General features: G+C 39.4%; 1 protein-coding gene across 3 annotated transcripts in view; it reads left to right on the plus strand.

Moving 5' to 3' along the window:
* The first annotated feature begins 3,659 nt into the window (after window positions 1-3,659).
* Window positions 3,660-22,228, plus strand: part of epha8 (eph receptor A8) — a 91,363-nt gene continuing 72,794 nt past the window's right edge. For all 3 annotated transcript variants that reach the window (XM_072452010.1, XM_072452012.1, XM_072452011.1), the window contains exon 1: window positions 3,660-3,989. In XM_072452010.1, the coding sequence (XP_072308111.1) occupies window positions 3,902-3,989 (88 nt within the window). In that variant the 5' untranslated portion in view covers window positions 3,660-3,901. The remainder of the gene's footprint in view (window positions 3,990-22,228) is intronic.

Genomic DNA, 22,228 nt, shown 5'->3' on the forward strand with positions numbered 1-22,228 from the left:
TGTGGGCTTTGAAAAAAAGAAAAGAAACTAAAGAGCAAAGTATATAAAGTATGTGGGCATATGGGGGTTAGGAGAAAACATGTTTTTTTTTGGAGCAATGGCGTCTGGAATGTAGAAGAATAAACATGCATAAATCACAATACATGCAATACAATACAATACAATTTTGAGTTGGTTAATGAGGGTGAAAATAAACATGGTTAGATGTGCTTAGAAGTTGGCTTAGCTTCTATCAACTGTATTTTCACAAGTATGTATTTATGCTAAGCTAATGCCTAAAATAACCCCTGTAGTTGTATTAGTTTGAGACAAATGTAACAGCAACTTAACATTCCTCTCAAAGAACATTCTAGGATCGCTGTCCTTGAGAGCCCTGTTTCCCTTGGTCTGATGGAGGCATTGGTGTGAGGAGAGCTGTTGTCCCTGGCAGCGTGCAGCCTATTAGAGTGGCAGCCTGACACTGCTGCCTAGTGGTAAAGAGCCAGCGCTCACACACGAGCACGCTGCAGATCAGAGCAGCGGCATACTGCACTCATGTGATCTTATCTTTGTAGGAATCGTACTGCCTTTCACCTTGGCAAAATGCACCAACATATGTTTTAAATTACTTTCTAAAGTTTTTTTTTTTTTTGTGTCTACTTGTAGTACAAATGTGTAGTGATTTTCCTTCAATTGCCTTCCGATGCCTTTTTTTTTTGCTTTAAGTCAAATGGTAACTGTGAATTTAAACCAAAAAAATCAAAATAAAACAAATATATATAAGTAAACTCACAACTCAAAAATGTATGAATTGATAACGCCTAAACCTGTGCAAAAAAGTTGGCTAAAGAATTGTTCTTTAAATGTAAAATACTTTTAAAACAAATTTATATAATTAATGTATTGGAGACAAACAGACACATTGGTATTTTATTATTTCATAAAAATGCAATTGCCAGATAATGATTGTTGTACATTCACATAAAGTCAATATACAGCTGCAGCCCTGGGTCAAATGCTGGCTTGGACAATTTTGATCATCTTCACCAGTTTCTCTCTCATACCCTCCCGGAATAGCACAGTGTCTGTCTAATGAAAGATTATAAGTGATAATGCAAATGTATGCAGGAAGATGGCTGACAAATAGCTGTTTGTTTTATTACAGATTTTTGTAGAAATCGCTTCCACATGTCCAGTGCTACATGTTACTGTGGCAGTGCACATATAGGTACAAGGCTCCCCTGTACATGCAGTGGTGGAACACAGGCAGCCCAGTGTCCTGGACCGGGCGGGAGGGTCGGGAGGGGGCGGGAGGGGGCCGAAGAGGCGTTCTGGCAGCAGCTACGCTCTCTGAATGTGGCCGGTCTTCAGAGGGCCAGCTGCGTGGATGTTTCTGCAAAATTATCAGGGACACTACTGGTTTTAACCACACAATAAACTTAATGCGCAATCAGATGAGAAGGTCAGGTTAATCTGTGTTCGCACAGCTCGCGCAGAACCAACTCATACACATACTGAAAACAAGCGCACTTGGTTCTCCTTAAGTCACAGCTCATCAACAAAAATGGAGTGGGTAGAAAGGTGGAAATCTTTTTATTAAGATAAGATAAGATAAGATATTCCTTTATTGTCCCACATGGGGAAATTTCATTGGTGCAACGCAGGTAGATACAGAGGTAGATACAGAAGAACAGATCACTTATAGGAAGTCTGAAAAACACTTTCAGTAGAAGATCTCCTATAAATAAATAAAAACTCCCATAGACAAATAAATAAATACCATTGCATGTGATCCCGACAGTAATTGCACATGAATATGTGTCACGACAGCACATAGATTGCACATGAATTTCACAGTAATTGCACAGTAATTGCACATATGACAGAATTGCACATCAGTATTAGGTTAGGTCAGTATTGCGAGTGTTCAGTACTAACAGTTTTTGTTATAAAGTCTGACAGCAGCAGGAAGGAAAGACCTACGGAACCTTTCCTTCACACATCGAGGGTGGATCAGTCTCTCACTGAAGCTACTAGCAAAGGGAAATATTATCACATTTTATTTGGGAGTTCAGATAGAAATTTGAATAAATATAAATATAACAATTCATCTTGATTAAAAAAAAAATATTCCACCACAATTTATTGTATTATTGCCTGTTTAATCCTAAATAAGAAAATTCCTTCCAACAGAAATAACCACTTATTAATATATTTTCTAATTTCTTATATTCATTCATTCGTACATACATTTATTGAGCCACAGCTAATTGTTGTTTTTTAATGATTCAATTAAATCCATGTGTGGAAAAAAAATTCAAGGCCCACCTGACCCTGTGTTCCCCGGCACACTGGTGAAAACCAGGGAATTACAAAGTGTAATTTGATATTGTTGTCAAGCTAAATTTTATTAAGCACCAATACACTCCTAATTCAGCATCAGCCTAGTTCTTATGATCTAAACCACACTACTCTTGTGTTTACCAGGTGCATGGGGAGAGCACACTGAGGCTGCATTGATCAGGACAGGTGCAGTCATCTGACTTATTAGCATGTTCTGTGCTCACTGTCCATGAATAACACTCGTACCTGAACAGACTGACTGGGGATATTCAACACAAATCAATACGTGATCATTGTCCTGGAGCCTCGCTCACATACTGTTCTCGTATCGGATCAGCAGTCGGATATTTGCCAATGGGTAGGAGAGAGGAGAACTAGACTCTAATGACAAATGATGGCAATGCAGTGCAAGGCCAGAGGCATAACTCTCACCTGGAAGGTTATATCTGCGTGTCCATGCAACAGTTTCTAAAGCATTTTATAATAATATTAAATTAACATGAAGCTGAAACCAATTAAGAAATAGAAACATTATTTGATATTTTTCTTAAATATTATATCTTCTCAAAATGGCTCTTAATTTGAGCTTAAATACTGTAAAGCCAAAGTGAAAGCTTACAGTGTAGGGCAAGCATAAAGGGGCAGGTGTTGAAGATCAAACTTTGAACTCCATGTTTCTTTATATATATTTAGGACCAATATTATTCAATTCTGGCATTAAACCAGAATCAACTTTTACTTTAGACAATAATGTTCTAAAAAATAAAAAATACTCTGTATGTGTGTGTACAGACCTTTAAGGCTAGGCCATATGAGTGTCAATTTATTTCATTTATCTAAAACAGAGAAAGTACATGGCTAACATTAATCTCAAAAGAGAAAATATGCTCCACACAAGCCACTTTCCATCGGTAGTCCTTGGGCAAGTCAATCAAATATCCTATTGACACTATAGCATCTCTTAATTAAGTAATTAATAGTAATGCCATCTAAAAAATCAATTAATAATTCATAATTAGCAGAACCTCCTAAATGTGCAATTATCTGATTAAGCATTTAAAATTCATCAGTAAAATACTGAAGCTGCAAAATGTATCTTTGACGTCATCAATTAACATCAACTGTTTCTTATACAAGCAACTGACAGAGGGAACAGACTTGACCCTATAGTAAACTAGAGCCACTAACTTTGAAACACTTGTGGTACCGTCTCTTCCCCGCGCTGTAATTGGGTGCGGACACATTGACGGATAGGCCTGGCCCCGCCCCCTTTTGCAGCCTCTTTAAACTCAATGTATGTATGTATGTGTGTGTGCCACCGAGCCGGCAGACTGAAGCCAGCCAACCCCGATGAAGGCGCTGCTCCCTCTACCCTCTCCGTACAGCGCATACACTCTCCTCTCACTGCCTCACACACACACATACACACGCGCACCTCTCCGCCTGCTGCACCCGATCTCCATTCAAGCCCGGCACTCCGACGAAGCAGGAGAGCTATAGTGGAAGAAAAGTGGAAAGCCAAGATAGAGCGGGAGAGAGTGGAGACGAGGGGATACGAGGGGAGTGAGGGAACGCCACCATGGCTTCAGATCCGGGGCTCGCTGCCATGCTGCTCTGGACTATATCTCTGCACACTGTGGGCGCCGCGGCAACCAACACCAATGAAGGTAAGCCCGCTGCTCATTTGCATACAATCTGACGGCGCGGATGAAGTTCTTGAACGATAGCTATCAAGTAAGACTATACTCCTGGAAGTGGTAAAGTTTGATGCTCTCTGAAAAACTCACTGCAGCTCCTTGGCATGCTCTGACTTATGATTTTAGAGACATTTTCTAAAGCTTGCATTTTATAACTAACAATAAATGAATAACTGTTCTCTTTTCCTAGTAAATGCTTGAAATCTGAATCGTGCGTAAGGTGAGCCGGACTTGTAAATGGGTTGACGCTGCAGAGACTGGTTCAACATAATGTTTTTCAATGTATTTGAAATTTGACCGTAAAAAGCTTCAGAGGAGCTGTAAAAAGTGCTTGAAAAGTATCTAAATTTGACCTCGAGGTGAGCTTATACATAACGTGGTGAAGCGGCAAATCCCTTTGTCACCGAAAATGGAGCTGTGTTTATATGTTTAGAGTAAGTCTGTGGTTGTTTGCTGGATACGCTTGTCCTGAATTGGTTTAAGAGAGAGAAAAAAAAATCTTGAGACCACTTGGCAACTGCATTCATCCTGTCACGCAATCAAAAATGATCCATATCTATTCAGCAAATTCGTATTTAAAAAATATAATAATAATTGTAATAATATTTTTTCCCCCGTAGGCTTTATTAGACAGGAAATGACAGAGAGAAGGGAGGACATGCAGTAAACTGTCTGATTCGGGATTCGAACTTACGACACCACGGCAGAACGGTTTTGTTTTTTTAAAAGAAAATTATACTGTGTTAGACAGAACAATCAAGAATATGTAGTTGGTGAATGAAGAAAGTTATTTCAATTCCAAAATGAGACAGCCGCACATTGTAATACCAACTATAAACAATCACATTTTTCCACAAAGCAAAACTTATTCAAATATATAATTGTGCAGCGATATGACTATAAAGCCGCTTATCCTGTTATCTCTCCATTTAAAGACATAAAACTGTTTCAACGACTAAGCCGCACTTTTTCTACAGTGTTTTTTCCCTTCTTTTCTTATTGTTGTGCATGAGTCGCTCTCTTATGGTGTGAAGACAAGAGTCCACTGGCCTTCTTAGGGCTTTCAGGAACAAAATAATATCTCGAATGAGAAAGAAATCAGGATATGTTGAGGTTAATCTCGGGCCCAAATAAAGTTATCCACATTTAGAAGAAGGCGCTTTTAGCATTTAAAGAAAAGCAGTAGCTGAATTTCAGATTTTTGTGACTATGACCTTAGAATTTATTTACAAGGATTTATTGTTTCATGAATTATTTCATATCTGTTTAAACTTGTGGCACTCCATGGAAAGTACATAAAAATGTTATATGAAAAAGTGAAGTGCTTATGAAATGAACGTACTACAAGGCTGTGCATTTCCCTTGAAAATTACCTCAGTAAACTTTTATCAGAGTTGGTGCTTTGTTTACTAGGTGTATTTAAATTTATTTTGATAATTTTCTATAATTTAGATATTACTAAATACAAAATGGTGGAAGATTTTTGGATTTTTCTATGTAATTTTACATTGTTCAATGAGCAATTCATTTTTTTTTTTTTGTACTTTTCAGAATATGAAACTTTTCAAAAAGTCAAAAAGACATTTTGTGTGTTATTTTCAAAAATGTGTTGTTGTTGTTGTTGTTTTTTTAGAATATATAAAGGAAGATGTCACTACTAAATACATAAACACTGAAAGTCATCGAGTAAGAGAAGATCAGTTTAAACATTTTGATGAACATGATTTTGTTAACGTAAACTGGCCTCGCTCTGCTGTTTACGTGTAACATCCGTTCACCCAATGACACGAAGCCCTCCCTGTTCCTCCTGATTACCATTCACGGTGCGTCAACAATTTTGTTCTTTGCCTGATTTATGCCATTACATTGACCTTGTAATACCTGCTTTTACATCATACGCACAGGCCAATAAGATGCATCTCAACTCAGAATACAGAGCAGATGCCCCTGTATCCTTCACATTAGCGGCTATTAGCGTTCAGCCTGGCGCTATCACATGTCAGATCCTTGACAATTACTTTAATACTTGCAACTTCACGTCTTGCACTATATGGGCAGGTCTTTACTGATAACAAGTTTTTAATGCAAATTTATGTTTACAAAATCTGTTTAGAATTTTACTTACTATTTTATGTTGGGTTATTGTTGCAAAAAAGACGTCTGTTATTTTAGAACTGGTGCTTAGTGCTTGTAGTTCTACTTTGGTTCTACTGTTGGTACTTTCACTTATGCCTTACCGACTTGTATCAAACCTACTTTTAATACAGCACAATTTTACATGTAAATAATTATAAATTAAGAGATAATAAGCGTGTTAGCATTATAGTTGTGAATACTATTTGGCCCCTTCTCCCAACACTATCATCTCTAAGTAGCATGAGAGATATAGTCGATGTACGATGCTAAAAACACACATTTAGAGAGGGAATTACCAGCGGCACCTTTTATACAAACCTTCATTTGATTCTCCTCCCCATTTCAGCTTCCTTTGTGTGCTTGAAATATGTTTTGCAATTACAAAATATAGATATTTATTTACTTTTTAGTTAAATGGAATTATAAAATCATGACATGGAAATGCCGTTTTTTATTTTCCTTTTCATGCACTGCTCATTAGTAATGTTTGATTGTCACTGAAAATTTTGTTTCCCAAACAGTAAATTGCAATAATTATATGTTCATTTAATAGCTTCCAGTAGGAAGAGCCCAGAAAAACACAAATCTTTGGGCCGACAATTTGGTCATGTTCATGCATAGTTCTAATCAGGATCAGTCGTGTGTAATGGACCGGAAACTAAAATCTACTCACACACACATTTACATAGAGTGGTGTGATGCAAAATCGTTCAGAACAATGTTCTATTTTGGATCTACACATTGACAAACACTGTCACAATGAAAAGTCAATAGTTTGGTTTTATGGATGATTACATTTCTATTGTAGTGTAAAAGTCATTGTCGCTGTGACTGATGATTCTCTTGTTTATTTGACGAGTCACTTTAACCATTTTTAGCGCTGTTTACTTCATTTGTGACCGCTTTAGGCTGACTTATGACCAGGTTTAATGCCTCCAACGGCTCTTATTTAAAATTGGGTGCGATGGGAAGTTGTAAGTTTACTGCTTTTTGTGCTTACAATAAACACAACATATATATTTTAAAAGAAAAATTAACAATTCAAGGAACTATGTTTAAGTCAGGGACATGTTAGTATGGCCGATACCAAATGTCATCCAAGGGTTTCAGAGTGATGAAAAATTATCACCATTGCCAGAGAAATGAGTCATTCAATATAAAATGTCTTTTGAATAGATAAGATAATCCTATTGTCCCACATGGGGAAATTTGAGACTACAACATAGGAACCTGAAACCCATCATCACATCACATCAAAATCTTGCTTTGTAAAATCACTATAAAATAAAACCTAAAACGTTAAACCTAAAATTATGGGCCCTAAAATATCATTGTTCCTATGTTTTTTAGATCGTTGTCTTGTTTTTTTAGATTGTTGTCTTGTTTTTTAGATTGTTGGCTTAACATGCAATAAAATGTGATAACATTTGAAAAGAAAATACACATCCATTCAAACAAACCAAGGCCTCAATGCGCTCTGTTCAGAGATTAGTGCTCTCTTTTAACGTTATGTCAAATGAAGCCGTCTGATCCACGGACTCGCCAGTCTTTGAAGAACAAATCCACTCTTCTTCTTCTTGTTGTGAATCCAGTTTGTTGTTATGTGCTGCGGAGGGGAGATCCCAGCGTGCCCCTTGTCCCCACGTACACTCTGAAGTGGCTCGCTGCGCTGCGTCTCCAGGGCAGGACTCGCCAGTCTTCTTTAGCGTCATGAAACGTCCCATGCTGCGTCCGGGGCCCAGGGCTAATGAGCGAGCTGTAGGTGGATGATTATTAGCACATACCTCTGCTGCAGTGCGACCACAGGCTGGCTACGCTACCGGTAACAAAGCAGGCTACATTATTCTCACAATAGAGTGAGGCGTTTAGGAGCAACAGGGATGGCAGGAAATGAAGAGTTGAAAGGAGGCAAGCTGCTGGGAGTTTTCATTTATGTGCATCAGAAATGTACCCTGAGAGTGGTGTGCTGTTTGATCTCTCTGATAGAAAAGGTTGTGTCCGTAAACGCCAGTCTCAGTGATAATAGTCTGTATTGCTATGTATCAGATACACATGGATTACGTATCATACCATTTTCTTTTGCTGTTCTGCTGAATATCACTAGATGATAGTATAATAACAATTGACTGAATTTGAAACTTTTTTTTTGCTTTACCTTAAAAACTAATCCTTATAAAACTGTATTGATTGCAAAACTGAAAGAACTGCTTTTATATTTATTATTTGGAGATAATTATGCCAAATTACAATATATATCATCACAAATAATAAAAACATATTTTAAAATCCAATAAAATTAAACTTGCAGTAGCATAACGTGAAATTGCTGCACTTTCCTCTTAAATTGTATGATGCAGTTATTTTGTGTGATATGTGAACCTAAACCCAAACTTTTCAGGATCTATTTTGTCATCGGGATAATCCCCAAAATCATCTTGCAACAAACCGGGTGCAAATGTTTTATTCCATTTAACTATAGAAACCATCTCTATGGGTTAAAATATTTAATCAAATTTAAATACACTGGATGCCTTCTTTCTTCTGCCGTAATGTATTTTATTGACTCCATGAGACCACCTCCACAATGCACTGAAAGTATTACATTTCACACATCAAAAACAAATCAGTCTTGTCATCAATCAGCTTGTCAGACTCTGTACTTTCTGTTTGGACAAAAAATCCAATTGATGAGACAAAGGAAAGGTGGACATAGGAAATATCTATCTTTCCAAAATGTGTCCTTCTAATGACCGAGAACTAGGGACTTCACAATATCAATTTTAGAGTCACGATTATCATGAGGAGAAATGTCACGATTTTACGATTATTCACGACTATCAACAATTATGTTTAAACTCATTGTAGCTCTTTTGAGATGAGCTCCATGGTAACGCTCTGGGGAGGGGCTTGAAACTTTGAGAAAGTCATTTTCCTTTGGCTCATGCTAACAACAGATCTCCACTTTCGGCTCGCGCTCCCAAATGAAGCAGCGGCATAAAAGCTACTCACGCTGACGATAGCTCACGCTGTTCACTCGCTCTAGTGTGGACCTCCGTCTCCGTGTGTAACGGACCGGTCAGCGCACCACAGTCACGTGTGCGCCAGACAATCATTATAAACAGATCCGGCACATACACACACCCACGTGTGCGCACGCCGCCGTAACTCGTCTGAAGACATTTCTGCAGTTAACTGTTTTTGTGAGATACTGCGTGGACAAGGATGTGTCTTAAATCTGTAGATCAGACAGGAAGTCATGTTCCAGTAATTCGCTTGTAGTTCCTTCTACCACCGCGTATCATAAACTGGAAAGTATTATACATATGACCCGCTCACATAACATGACATCATGTACAATGATGTTAATTAATACTTGATTGGTTGAGTTTTGTATTAAAAATCTTTTGTCTTAAAACCCTTTACCCTGCCAGTCTGCGGTCCTGGTTGATGATGGAGTGGTTTCAGCTCCTCTGTCTCCACACTGCTGATGTCTGATGCCCGCCTTCGCCCGCTTCTCCCACGACTCGAGTCTTTATTGAGACATCAGGCTTGTTAGCCAGCTGTCTACCAGAATATTGCAGCTAGCAGATCAATAGTGGTCAGCCCTCCTGAGCAGCAGCTGCACTAAGAAAATCTGTGTCTCTCTGGAGCCCTTTAGCCATTAACAGGAGCTGATGTGGGGCTGACCAGAGTTCAGGCGCCCCCGGTCTGTACAGGGTCGCCCCCTCTATGTTCTCTGATTGCAGTATTATTTTTGATTAAATTATGTTTGTCTGCATGGGGCTGGATCAGTTCTATGAGAGAATAATGTGAAGGACATAGACTATCATAGACTATTCGATGCCGATTGTGTTTATTAGATTACTGTGATTTCATGATAATTAGGGGGTCAAGGAGTGAAGAACTGCACCACAGGCTAAAGATGCATGATATTGTCTTTTATTATTATTTTAATGCAACAACTGTGGCAGAGTGGGTCACAGTTGTATCTTGGTTGAAATTATTTTGAAGTGTTATACCAAGCTTGCAGTTATCCTCCATTCTTGACCATTCTATGGATATACTCAAATATAATAAAGTTTTTTTTGTTTCCTCTGATTATAAACAATTTGGTGTGCTGGTCCTTCTAATTATTGCATTATTTTAAACACATTGGGCTATTTAGTAACTTTGCCAGCAAGATACGCCTTTTGGCAAGAACATTCCCAGATTGATTTATGTTAAGAACTCAACTCGGAGTGAGACACAGAATCTGACGTGAGCCAGGTTACCTTTTTTAGTAATATTAAAGACAATCTTTATTACATGTAATGCCACCATGTGATTGTGAACCTTATCAGATGATTCAAATGTTGGTGTGGCAGAGATTGAGCCCTCGATCAGTTTGATGTGTGGCTCTGGCCTTGGGGGAGACAGTATAGTGGGCTTGACAGCTCTATAATAGCCTGTGTAGTAGCAATGTTAGCACACACCTCCTGGAGAGAAATCTCTATGATGTTCCCTTCATATGAACTGATAAGTGATGGAGACGGGGGCAGTAGCACTGCGTGTGTGATCCAGACTCAAAGAGGGTGAGTGAGAGATGCTCAGGAAAACCAGAGGAAAAAGAAACAAGAGGAAAATCTTGTGTGGAGAGGAGAGAGAAAGGGGCTGCAAAACTTCTATCTGAGGTGCCTTTATCAACAAGAGCCTATAGAGCCACAAGCGGATAATTTGCCGCACTCAATTCCCTTCAATCCATTAAAGGATTTAAATGTTCATTAAGTTTGATGGAAGCCCAGAGAAGGTGTAATATGCTCTGATAAACGCACCTAAACTGGCGCCCTGTGCAATTGCTGCGGCAACAGACCACTGTAATAAGGTCAAAGAAGTTTGTCTTTCACTTCATAATACGCAGTGAAGGGGGCTTCCTCAGTGGATCTGGTACTCGTGGGTCTCCTTTTTTACGGGCATAATATTAGAATTTACGTTTGCTTATGAGGATTTTTTTTTAAACTAATTTGTTTACTGTCAAATAGCCACTGGTTTTCCAACGGCTATAACAATTTTGTAAGTTAATCCTGAGAGTTTTAAGAATATAATTCCAATTTAGTTTTTAAATATTTATAAATGTTGGGGTGATATTAGGGGTGAACAATATTTTGAAAATCAAATCATGTTGTGAATGTTGTTTGTGTCGTGTATCGTTTATAGTAAAAAGCACACACACACACACACACACTCCGGTGCGACTTATAGTCCAGAAAATACGGTAGATATCACTGATTTTGTGATTTAACTTTGATCATTAAACATCACCTAATACTAAATAGTTAAAGACATGTTTACACCTTTCTGTTTATTGTTATGTAAGTTTTTTGATATTCACCGCACAGAACCGCAGTGCTCAGCTGTCAGTGTTACAGGATATATTGATTTAAAACACTTTTCAAGTTGACCTGAACTGAACTGCACCTGGACCGGAGTCAGTGTACATCAGGCATTAACTGTTGCACCTGAACTTTTCACTGAGCAATTGTATGCAAGTTTCAATGCTGTTGTGTTCAGGTCTGAACTCTCTGCATTGCTCTATAGGTCCTACTTACCGGCACATGAGATTCATCCATGCCCTGCTCACTTTGAGGTCAATATCACTAGCTGTTTGAATGAAGCAGTCTAGACATTTTAAAATAGTATCTTTCATAAGAGAGCCTTTTGTTTCCACAAGGTAGTTTGAGTTTCACGACGTGTATGTGATGTGACATCCAAACATAAATATGGTTAAAAAGGCAAAAGGTTTGTCCTATTGAATTAAAATGTATAACGACTGCTTTGATACCAACAATATTACAACAAGTCTGGGCAACGTTTGCAATTTAAACATTCAGTTGCAACATATCGTTTAGAGAACCTCAGGTAACGTTATTTACATATTTTGTTAAAATTGTGTTTTTCCCCCAGAGTATGTTGTAATAGCAAGATTGTGTGACAAAAATGAGCCCACTGCACGCTGTCTGCAAGCTGGAAGTACGAGCTTGGATGGTCCACCCCAGTTTCATTTCACCCTCTGAAAAAAGCCCTTCTAAAACTGTTCACGTAGCTAAATGAATCCATGTGTTATCAACAATGCGCTAAACGGTTTGTGAGAGCTAAGAACTAGTGAGACAGATTTACTTTCGTGGTTTGAAAATCAGGTACTCCAGCTTTACCAATGTCATCTTTATGTGGCGCGTTTTGTGCCTTTGTGGTAACATTTGCCAAAACCACTGCTCTGCAATTATTCTGCCGCGGCACCACAACGAGGTGTTAATGGGACAGGTAAGCCCAGACCATGCATGACACAGTGATCTTTAAAGTGATTTGGATCTGTGTTGATGGATCTACTCTTGGCCATGTTTCCATGAGCAAATAATGCATTTTAGTGCCACTAATCTGCCCATTTATCACCAAGCTTATGCAATTAATATGTGGAATAGGCTGTACAGAAGTCATTGCTCATGTGATGAAAACACGTATTCCCATGCACGCAGACAGCCATGCACGTTTCCTCTATTACACTCGACGGGGATGGTATTATTCTGGTAATCGTGAGCCGTTAGTCTCTAGGTGGCATAACAAGTATAATATCCAGCCTATACATAAGGACTGGTGCACATGGAAGAAAAGGTGAGGTGAATAAATCATATGAAAAGAATTTGGGGAAAAAAGGTTTGTAATACTTAAGTTTCAGAGTCTTGCATCAGCGCGAAGCCTTTGCCTTGTCTCAGTTCAGGAAACAGAGGTATTTAGACTGTGTGTAGGGAGGACACCGGCGTTTACAGCAGCTAAATGAAACCTGAAAAGAGTTGTTGCGCGCTCTGACCTCTTAACCTCTCCAGAAGAACGTCTCCTCTCGGCGGCACAGTTGATGATTTGAGCTGTGTATTATGCAAGACAATAATATACGTCCTTGTACGTATAACTAACCCAAATAGCACAGGACCTCACATAAAATTAAGAGAGAAATTTAGCTTTAGAAAAAAATAATGTTCAATGAAAATTATCTAATCAAATTGAATTGAATATATTATCTTTAAACTACTCTCTCTCTCTCTTAATTTATAGATTAATAACAATTACAATCACCAATACACAATCTTAATAAAGATTTTAAAACGTTTTATGAGACAATGATAATGGTACAATGGTCTTTCCCCCAAATGAAAACCCAAATTAATGCCGAAACATTTGTAGCTTAGTTAATGTGAGGCTTGACTCACTACTGGCTCGTTTAGTTGCAGAAATGCTTTTAGCTCATCAATCTGGAGCTTTGTCAATCTGGTAAAAGTCTTTCTTCTGTGCTTGATCCTTCATACATCCCAGTGAGCAAAAATAATTCACAACCTCTGAAACTCCAATAAAGTTTGATCATTGCTTCCGACGCCGTTTTTTTCATAGCAAATTTCCTACCGCCATCCCTGCCAGTGTGGAGTTTGGTGGTGCATGCTGGGATAGCGTGTGCAAGTGGTCCTGACAAAACCTGGCTCAAGATCTGGAGTAGGGTCTCTATGGGGATCAATACTTTGCTGATACCTTTATCTGATATTTAGCTTGCTGCTGTGGCCGATAACTAATCTTGGCTATAGTAAAAGGAAGTATTTATCTGGGGTAGAAAATAATTTGTTGCATGATTGTGTGAACATACAATCATATTTTTAGCCCGATTGCTCTTCTGGTTCCCTTTTTACTCATGAGTCTGATACACTTTATCAGACTCACACATACATATATATATATACATACTTTAACTGTTAGAACTGATGAGATTTGACATGTTTATGTAAGCGATGACGGGCCTCTCGTTGTGCGCAGTTCACTTTGCACGTTTAGCGGTTCTGAGCTGAATCCTTATGGGCTGTTGGTGGATGGCGAACAAAGCATGTTTATCCCGAAGAGGCCCACGGCTGAAGCTGCACCGATGACAGAGGAAGAGGAGGCGGGTCTCTGGATCTGTGACATGAGCTCCTGTGGGCAAAACGAACACATCCACTCAGCAGCTTGTCATCACATGGAGAAGGAGCATATGCTTTGATTCATAGAGTTATCTCACCTTAGTCTGTGTGTTACTCTTGGTCTTTCGCTGCCATCACACCCTTAGTCCCTCTAGCTTTTTCTTTTAAGCGAATGTGTTTATAAGAGGAAACCAACTGGATACTATGTTTTTCACTGCAGATGCCCGGTCTGGCCCAACACTATCTAAATGCAGCTTAGGATGAGATCACAGGCTGTTTACCCTCTTGGTTTAGACTCCTCATTGATTTTTTTAAGGCCACTAATCAACACTTCAAACAGCCCAAGGTATTAACATAGATTTATTACTGAGGCTTGCATTTGATAACTTTAGACACACCTGAATAATAATGATCTGTTTTTTTGTTTTGTTTTTAAAGCAAATATATATATATAATAGAGTGTTATATGATCATTTGATTCTGTTTTGTTTCTGCATTTGTGGATCACATTTAAGCCTCTGATTTCAAAACAATCAAACCAAGTTGCTCTTTGCATGAATATTATTAGTTTTATCTTTAAGTGACCCTATAGATATTAATTACAAATGACAGAAAATGTATTTGTTTGTTTTTTTCTTTTCTTCCCCCTATGTCACAAGTTCTGAAGTTAGAATTGTAGCTTGGCCCTGATTATTTCTATTGACATAAGCTCAGGATGATCAGAGTTTTTTTCTGTCAGCTCAGTGCGATGATTGAGTTGTCGGGAGTGCGAGAGAGATACGTACATGCTGTTTGAGGCTTGGCTGTGTGGAGGCCTGCGGGTGAAAAGAGTCGGGGAATAGATAAAGACGTTTATTTATTCAAGAGCAGAGGCAGTGGGGGGGGCTGGGGTTGAGCTGGGTGTGTGCCAAAACATCCCAAAGATCTCAAGGCTACTGCCCGCTTCTTATTGATAAAATATCACTGTCGTCTTGACTATTCTTTCTCTTCCAGTGGATACAACTAACCTCTGCCTGAACTCTCTATCACAAATCGATAATCTGAGGCATACTTTGTTAGCCGCTATAGCCGTGGTCCTCATCGTGTCCAGCAGGTGTTGCACTCCAGACACATCCAGGCTGCATAAAAGCACATGTCCAAGGTCCTCAAGTCACATTTTTGATTTGCTCAACTCTTTCAGTTCTTGCCACAATTTACAAGTATACGTATAGTATTAACTGTTTTATTTATTCATGCATATTGTATATACCGTAGTTATGGTCCCGGAGGCCTGCTGTAGCGGTTGCACTGCAGTAGTTTATACTTAAGTGCCTTGCCCAAAGACACAATTATAGCATTTTCGGAGTGGTAACACGGACATTTGGGTTGGCAGACAAGCTGTTTAGTTTCATAGAGGTTAATTTCTTCAGTGGACTTGTTCCTTTGTTCAGATCTACTAAATTATACTTCTTGATATTTCTGACATGACCACATTTAGACGTGTGTGTTGCTTTATATGATTTTGCGTGGCATATTGCTTGAATTACTCTCAAAAGCCCCTCTTTCAAAACCAGAGGGAAATGAGTGCTAGTTTTGATGCCTGCATGCAACAACTCTATTATGTGTAATTTGACTGTTTTACATGTTTATTGAATGCTGTGATGAGCTATTTACCTGTTTTGTGCGTGTTTGATTTGAATTTGTCAGATGGTAGACACAAGAGATGAGCGTCAAACTGAATCCTAATAGTTGTGTTGACTTTGTTGTTGCCGTAGGGAGCCAAAGAGACACTGAGACAATCCACATCCTTTAGATCTTCACTCAAAATGAGAACATCTGTCAACATGGACCTGGAATGTCGTCACATCTAATATTCTGACACATATTGAATAGGGACTAATATTATAGGATATCTGTATTTGCAGTGATTCTGTTCCATTGTTTTACACTTGCACATTTATTTATTTTCTTTTTTGGCCCATGGGCTTATACATGACAGCTTAAAACTTAAAACAGCTTAAAACAGCTGCATGATTCCATAGAAATAGAAAGATAAAACCATACTTCTGGACATTCTACACGGAGATAGCATTATAATAATTATTTTCCCATACTGTGGGATATTATTGCCAAATGAGCAACATTTCTGTGGGAAAAAAACGGGAGGAGCTAAGAGTCAGATTTGTGGAGATTCAAGCACTCTCACAGTTGGGATGCATTTAAAAAACAATTCTGTGCAATAAACAGTAAACAACAACAATGACAAAACATTCTATTTTAGTTACATTATTTTTTTGGCTCAAAAGTTATGTATATTTGGGCTTTGAGCAATGCAAGTACACAAGTACATTACATGAACTACAGCATCACAAGTGTTTTCACAACAAATCAATGGAAAAAATATGTATGTTTTAGCAAATGTTGTTGTAAGGACTTTTGAAGGTTATCCTTGTGTTATCCTCTTTACATGCATCATTGTCAACCACAAACCTTCTAAAACAATTATGGAAACATATTATAAGCACCGTTTTCACTGCTTTTCTGGGCAGAAAATAAAATATGCCGTACACAGTAAACAGGCCCAATTTGAGCCTTCCTCTAAAATCAGACGACCATGAGGTCAAAGCGAGTGGGCAGTGGAGTGGTGACAGCTGATTGGGAACAAACTCTTATATCTTATTTTAGCAGGCGCTCCGTATGGCGGTGTATGACTGCCAGGCTGCATGATGGAGGGTGGAGGAGCTGTGGCGACTGGCGAGCCTCTTCTTATCCCAAGAGAACGGTGTGAATTGCTGGCTACAGTGGTGCTGAAGCCTCCCCTAGCTCCCATGGGACTGCACTCAGAAGGGTATAGACGCATGGCTATTTATAGAGCCGGTAAAGAGGAGAGGTGAGCATGAGCAGGGGAGAAGATGAGTGAACAGAGGAGTGTGAATGCAGATGACAGAGTGGAGTTGTGCAGCTGATAGTGTTTGGCTCTTGTGAGAAGTGGAAGTCCGGGCTTCTTACACTTGGAAGAAAAGTTTTGTTTTGGAGTGAGTTTGTTTTATTCCTCCCCAAATAAATGCTATCCTCAGCAATTTTCTTTACCTCATACACATTAAGCCATCTTTAAGCTGCAGTGCAATGAGTGTGAGTATTGTTATTTGCCAGTGTTTACCACTTTTTATTTATTTTACCTTTATTTTACCAAGTCCCTTGAGATAAAAATCTATTTTTCGAGGGAGAAATGCAACTTGAAAATCTAATTCTTGTCTCCTACAGAAAAAATGATCTGTGTTGAGAGGTAAGATGAAACGTCCTTCTGCTTTCTCTGCACCAAGGACAGGCTGCTTATGCACTTCAGTGGGACAGACGAGGAGACCAAAGGCCCAAGGGAGAACAAGTTGAGGGAGACTTTGTAGGAGATGAGACAGTGAGGAGGTTAGTGTAGGTAGAGAGGTAAGGAGGCAGCTCTCTAATGATCCCTGTGGGGAAAATAGGCCACTGTTGCAACAAACATGGAAGGAACAGAACAGAGAACGTGGGTAAAATTGTTACCGCTTTATTACATCAGTGACCAGATGCAGATGCTAGTTAGTCCGAATGCCATTTAGATTACAGGAACCCCAAAACTAATATAAATGGTATTGCTTTATGCTTTATTTAGTTTGACTTCCGTAGGCAGAGAAGATGAAGAGTGCAGACCAATGTTAACAAATGTGGCAATGCGAGTACAGATGCATTTGCGGTTATGCTGTGTAGTTCATATGCATTTGAAGATTGCTTACCTGACATTTTTAGAAGCCTTTTGAATAATAAAGACGACAAAAATGATGTGTCCCTTTTGTCCTTTGAATTTGACCTGTTCCGCTTGTGGTCTTCCGATATCCACCAGAACATGCCAACATTATGCATAGTGCAATTTGGGACAACTGACATTTATTAGTGGATAATCGTACAACTCGGCATCGATAAGCAATGAACAGAGAGGTATTATGGCATTTAAAGATTATCACATAACAGCTCTTTTTGCATGTGGCCGTTTTGAACTGCTGCCTGTTCAGAGCCTAAACAGACCCGTGCAGCTTCCTGGTGCCAAGTCAGACATTTCACAACAATAAATGCTTTGCTAAGGTTGTGTTTAATGGTAGTAATTAATCATACTCTTGCACGCATTGTCTGTACAGTCTAATAGATCGGTTGGCTCTGTTCAAAGCTCCACTTTGAGAGCCATCAGTGAACCACTTGAATGCGCCGTGTGTGACTCTGCTTTACTAAGAACACACACTCACGGTAATTCATTTCATCCTGTCCCATTTTCACAGCCTGAAATACTTGCTGTGGAGGCAAACGCAAACAAATTCAACATTTGCTCCTGCAGCTGTTAAAGGAAAGGTACAACGATAAACACTTCATTAATATGTCTGTTCTGACACCATTTTAAGGAGCACTTTTGTAAATAGACAATAACACAGCAATTGAGAAGAAAGTGTGTGGCCAAGGAAAAAGCAGTGACTGGATGCTCAAATGATCAAGTTGTCTGACACGTCTATATTGTTTTAGCCCAGCATCTTCTGAAAGTGTCACTGCACTATCAGAATAATCATAATAATAACAAATACATTTTTCAACTAGTTATGACAGATATGATGAATGTATCAAATAAATTCTGAATTGTAGTTTTAAAGGTGCACTATATACATTTTTAGGTCTGACACCATCTTTTCTTCATGGAGATGTTTAATCGTCTAGTATGTTACACAAAGCAAGTAACACCACCAAACCAAACATAGCGTACCTTTAAAATGATCTTAGTTTGTCCCTATACGCCCTTCCTATCTCTGTGATAACTCTCAAGCCTTAAAACACCTTCATCTATGTTACGGAGGTATGTACATTTGTTCAATAACTTGTTTTTATTTGTTGTATTGTTGTCCCACATATCTACATAGGGCTGAATGTGAATAGTCTGTGTGCCGTGTGGTTTACCTGTTGTCGTACTGAGAGAATTGGTGTGCTGAGAGGCTGAAGTATTCCTCAGAGGTGGGTCGGGAGGGGGCACAGACTGTCCCCGATGAGGAGCTAGTGATCTGTGAAAGAGGAGCTAAAGGGAGGGGTACGCTTCACGCACTGATTGTGTGACTTTGTCTGAAGCTTTGCACTTCTCACAACCTGAAACTTTACAGTGGATTCTGTGGGGGTGCATTTGATTCTACTACTGAACAACAGAGAATCTACAATGTGACAACACAATTTACACCTTGAGTAAAAACAGTTGATGGGTTAATATCTACTATTCAACTATTTACCAAACAAAAAAACGAATTTTCTGATCTGATCTTATACAAATGTGGCATGTGTCCTTTCACTCTTGCAGCTCATTCCTGAATCCAACTCCCTAAATCCCATTTTAGAGCCACTAAATAAACAATTTGCGAATCAAATCAAGTAAATGAAAACCCTTAATTCTCTTGCACCTTTCATTTCACACACCTCACTTTGCTCAGGCACACCTCCTTAAATCAACTCCCTCCAAAAGTGTTGAATACAAATGAGCATGTGCGGGGATGAGAGTGGAACACCCTGGTGATTATCGTGAGTCATTTCACATTGGTTCTGTTGCCTCCTTGAATGAGAAAAGACTGTTTATTGAGAGTGGGTAATTTACTTGCTCCTGTAATGGGTGAGTGGGGAATTGTATGTTTGCAAGGCGTATGTAAAGTAGCGAAGAAAGAAGATGGCTGTCGCAAGAAGTGGGGTCTCGTGTTAGAAGTCCTCCTATCTTCACCAACGCTTTTATCACTAGTTACGGTCGTGGCGTTGATGAGACGAGCTCCACGGGCGGCGACAGGAGAGGATGCTTGTTAGAGGAAGAGAGGTGTTGATGAGATAATTACGCAGCTGTCAGCCGGCACAGTCTGGCTGGAGTGTAGACACATATGCATCAAGTGTTTAAAAAGTCCATGGGCACAATAACGCTACAGCGAGCGTTTGTGACGGCTGTCGGCAGACTTTGAGAATGCATGTACAATGGTGTCTCGTGTGGTCCGACACTTGTGTACAGTAATGGATGTTTTGCCAAATGATAACGCAAAGAAAAGTGGAAGATAATTTGGAGGACAAAAGCAGACACTGTTGCAGGAATGTTTTCAATAAAGGCGTGTTTCGATTGAGGTTGTCCGTGGTGTTTCTACCGTGCAAAAGTGAACCGCACCGGCCCGGTTGAGGGGTCCGAAGGGGGCTGAGCGAGGTGCTGGCTCCCATAGGGTGCTGGCTCGCTTTAAGGCAAGATATTGGACAAGCTAGAACAAAAGAGAACGCAGACTTGCAAGTGAGAATGAAACGGAAAAATGGATATGAATAGAAAATAAAAATTCCTCCCCAAACGCTGTATTGCTGACAAACTGCCGTACTGTATTTCCAATTCCGATAACTTTATTTGTTGAGAGGATAGAGCAAAACGAAGATAGTGCATGTTAGCATCAGCTTTTTCCTATTCATCAGCACCCAAAATCTTATATTTCCAGTGCGTAATGTTTCTTACACGAAAATGTGAAAACGTGGTGTAGAGGCGCAGTGAAGTTACATAAATGCAAAAAAGGTAGCAATAAACCAGACATTGTGTGTTGTTAACTTTAGCTTTAGCCACATCTCAAAGCACCACAAACTTGGAATTAGTAAACGTAATCGCTGAGATCGACTTTATGAGGATGAAGAATCTTTCAGGTGTTTTATTTAATAAGAAAAGGTGTTAATGTTTTGGTGACGTCAGCGGCTCACGTAGCAGACCCCTGAGAGCCATGGAAACGCATTGCGCCATTAACAGAAGCGTCCCAAAACCCTCCAAAGGGAACCGGTCTGGGAGCGGGTCAGTGGAAACGAGGCTTACGGGAGTCACAGCCATGTTGTTACGAGATGTAATGAGTCGCTTATACTGTATAGCACACATGATTAATATGTTTTAGGACTTTTGTTACCTGCATCGGCTTAAAGAGGTCCAGTCTAATTAGATTTCCTTTATCTTCATTTCCTTTATGTGTTATCTTTTCTTCCATCAGTGCAAGATCTGTGCCAAAATTAATGCAACCCATGTCAGTCTTGTCCCCATCGCGCCAGTGCACATTTTTGATTGCTGTCTGAGTATTTGAATGCAGACATAGGGTTTGTGTGACACTTTCTGGAGAATAATGGCCCTATTCCTTGTTCAAATGTATGACTGTGTCTTTTGGGGTGGAAAGACCCTCGCCACTGATGCATTTTTCCACAACTCATTTTGAACATTTTTAGATATTGTTTCCATGAGTATGAGATGGAAGCCCACAATACTGATACTTCACTTTTGAGTATAAATAATAGTGCCATAATATCGCCATTTTATTTAGTTTCCTTTCTCTTCTCTTCTTTTCTGTGTATGTGTTTGTTCTATTCTTGCAATGGCTTAGTGTAAGAGTAGAATAAGTTGCATTTGATTGGCATTTTAGAAAATCATTCTGAAAATATTGGGTGCACGGTGGCAAAGGCGGTTAGCGCTCTTGCCTCCCAAGAAGGAGATCATGGGTTCGATTCCCAGACCAGATCACATGATCTCTCTGGGTGGAGTCTGCATGTCCTCCCCGTGTTACCGTGGGTTCTCTCCAGGTTCTCCGGCTTCCCTCCCACCGTCCAAAAACATGCATGTGTTAGGTAAAATTGGTGACTCTAAATTGGCCCTAGTGAATGAATGTGAGAGTGAACTGTCTGTAATGTCTATGTCTCTGTGTTGGCCCTGCGACGAGTTGGCCACTGTCCAGGGTGTACCCCGCCTACCGCGTACCCGCGACGCCGAAAGGGAACAAGCGGTAGAAAATGGATGGATGGATAATGAAAATATTGCTAAAAGAGCACTTTTACTTTAACGCAAAGGTGTACAAAAGTATTTAAATGATAAACACAGATAAGAATTAGGAATGTACTGGCCTACAACAAGTTAACTGGAAAACAAATCCATAGTTTCCATGATTTTTATTGGGAAGCACTTTGGTCACTGCGTATTGTAAAGGGCTTTATAAATAAAGGTTGATTGACTGCTCGATTGGTTAGTTTCAGGCGAAACCCCTCCCTGAGGGCAGAGTTTCTCAGACCAGCACCTCTGATTGAAAATTA

Source organism: Eucyclogobius newberryi, unplaced genomic scaffold (assembly GCF_026437365.1).
Source record: "Eucyclogobius newberryi isolate DKJ021-1_F unplaced genomic scaffold, fEucNew1.0.hap1 SCAF_19, whole genome shotgun sequence".
Taxonomy (NCBI): Eukaryota; Metazoa; Chordata; class Actinopteri; order Gobiiformes; family Gobiidae; genus Eucyclogobius; species Eucyclogobius newberryi.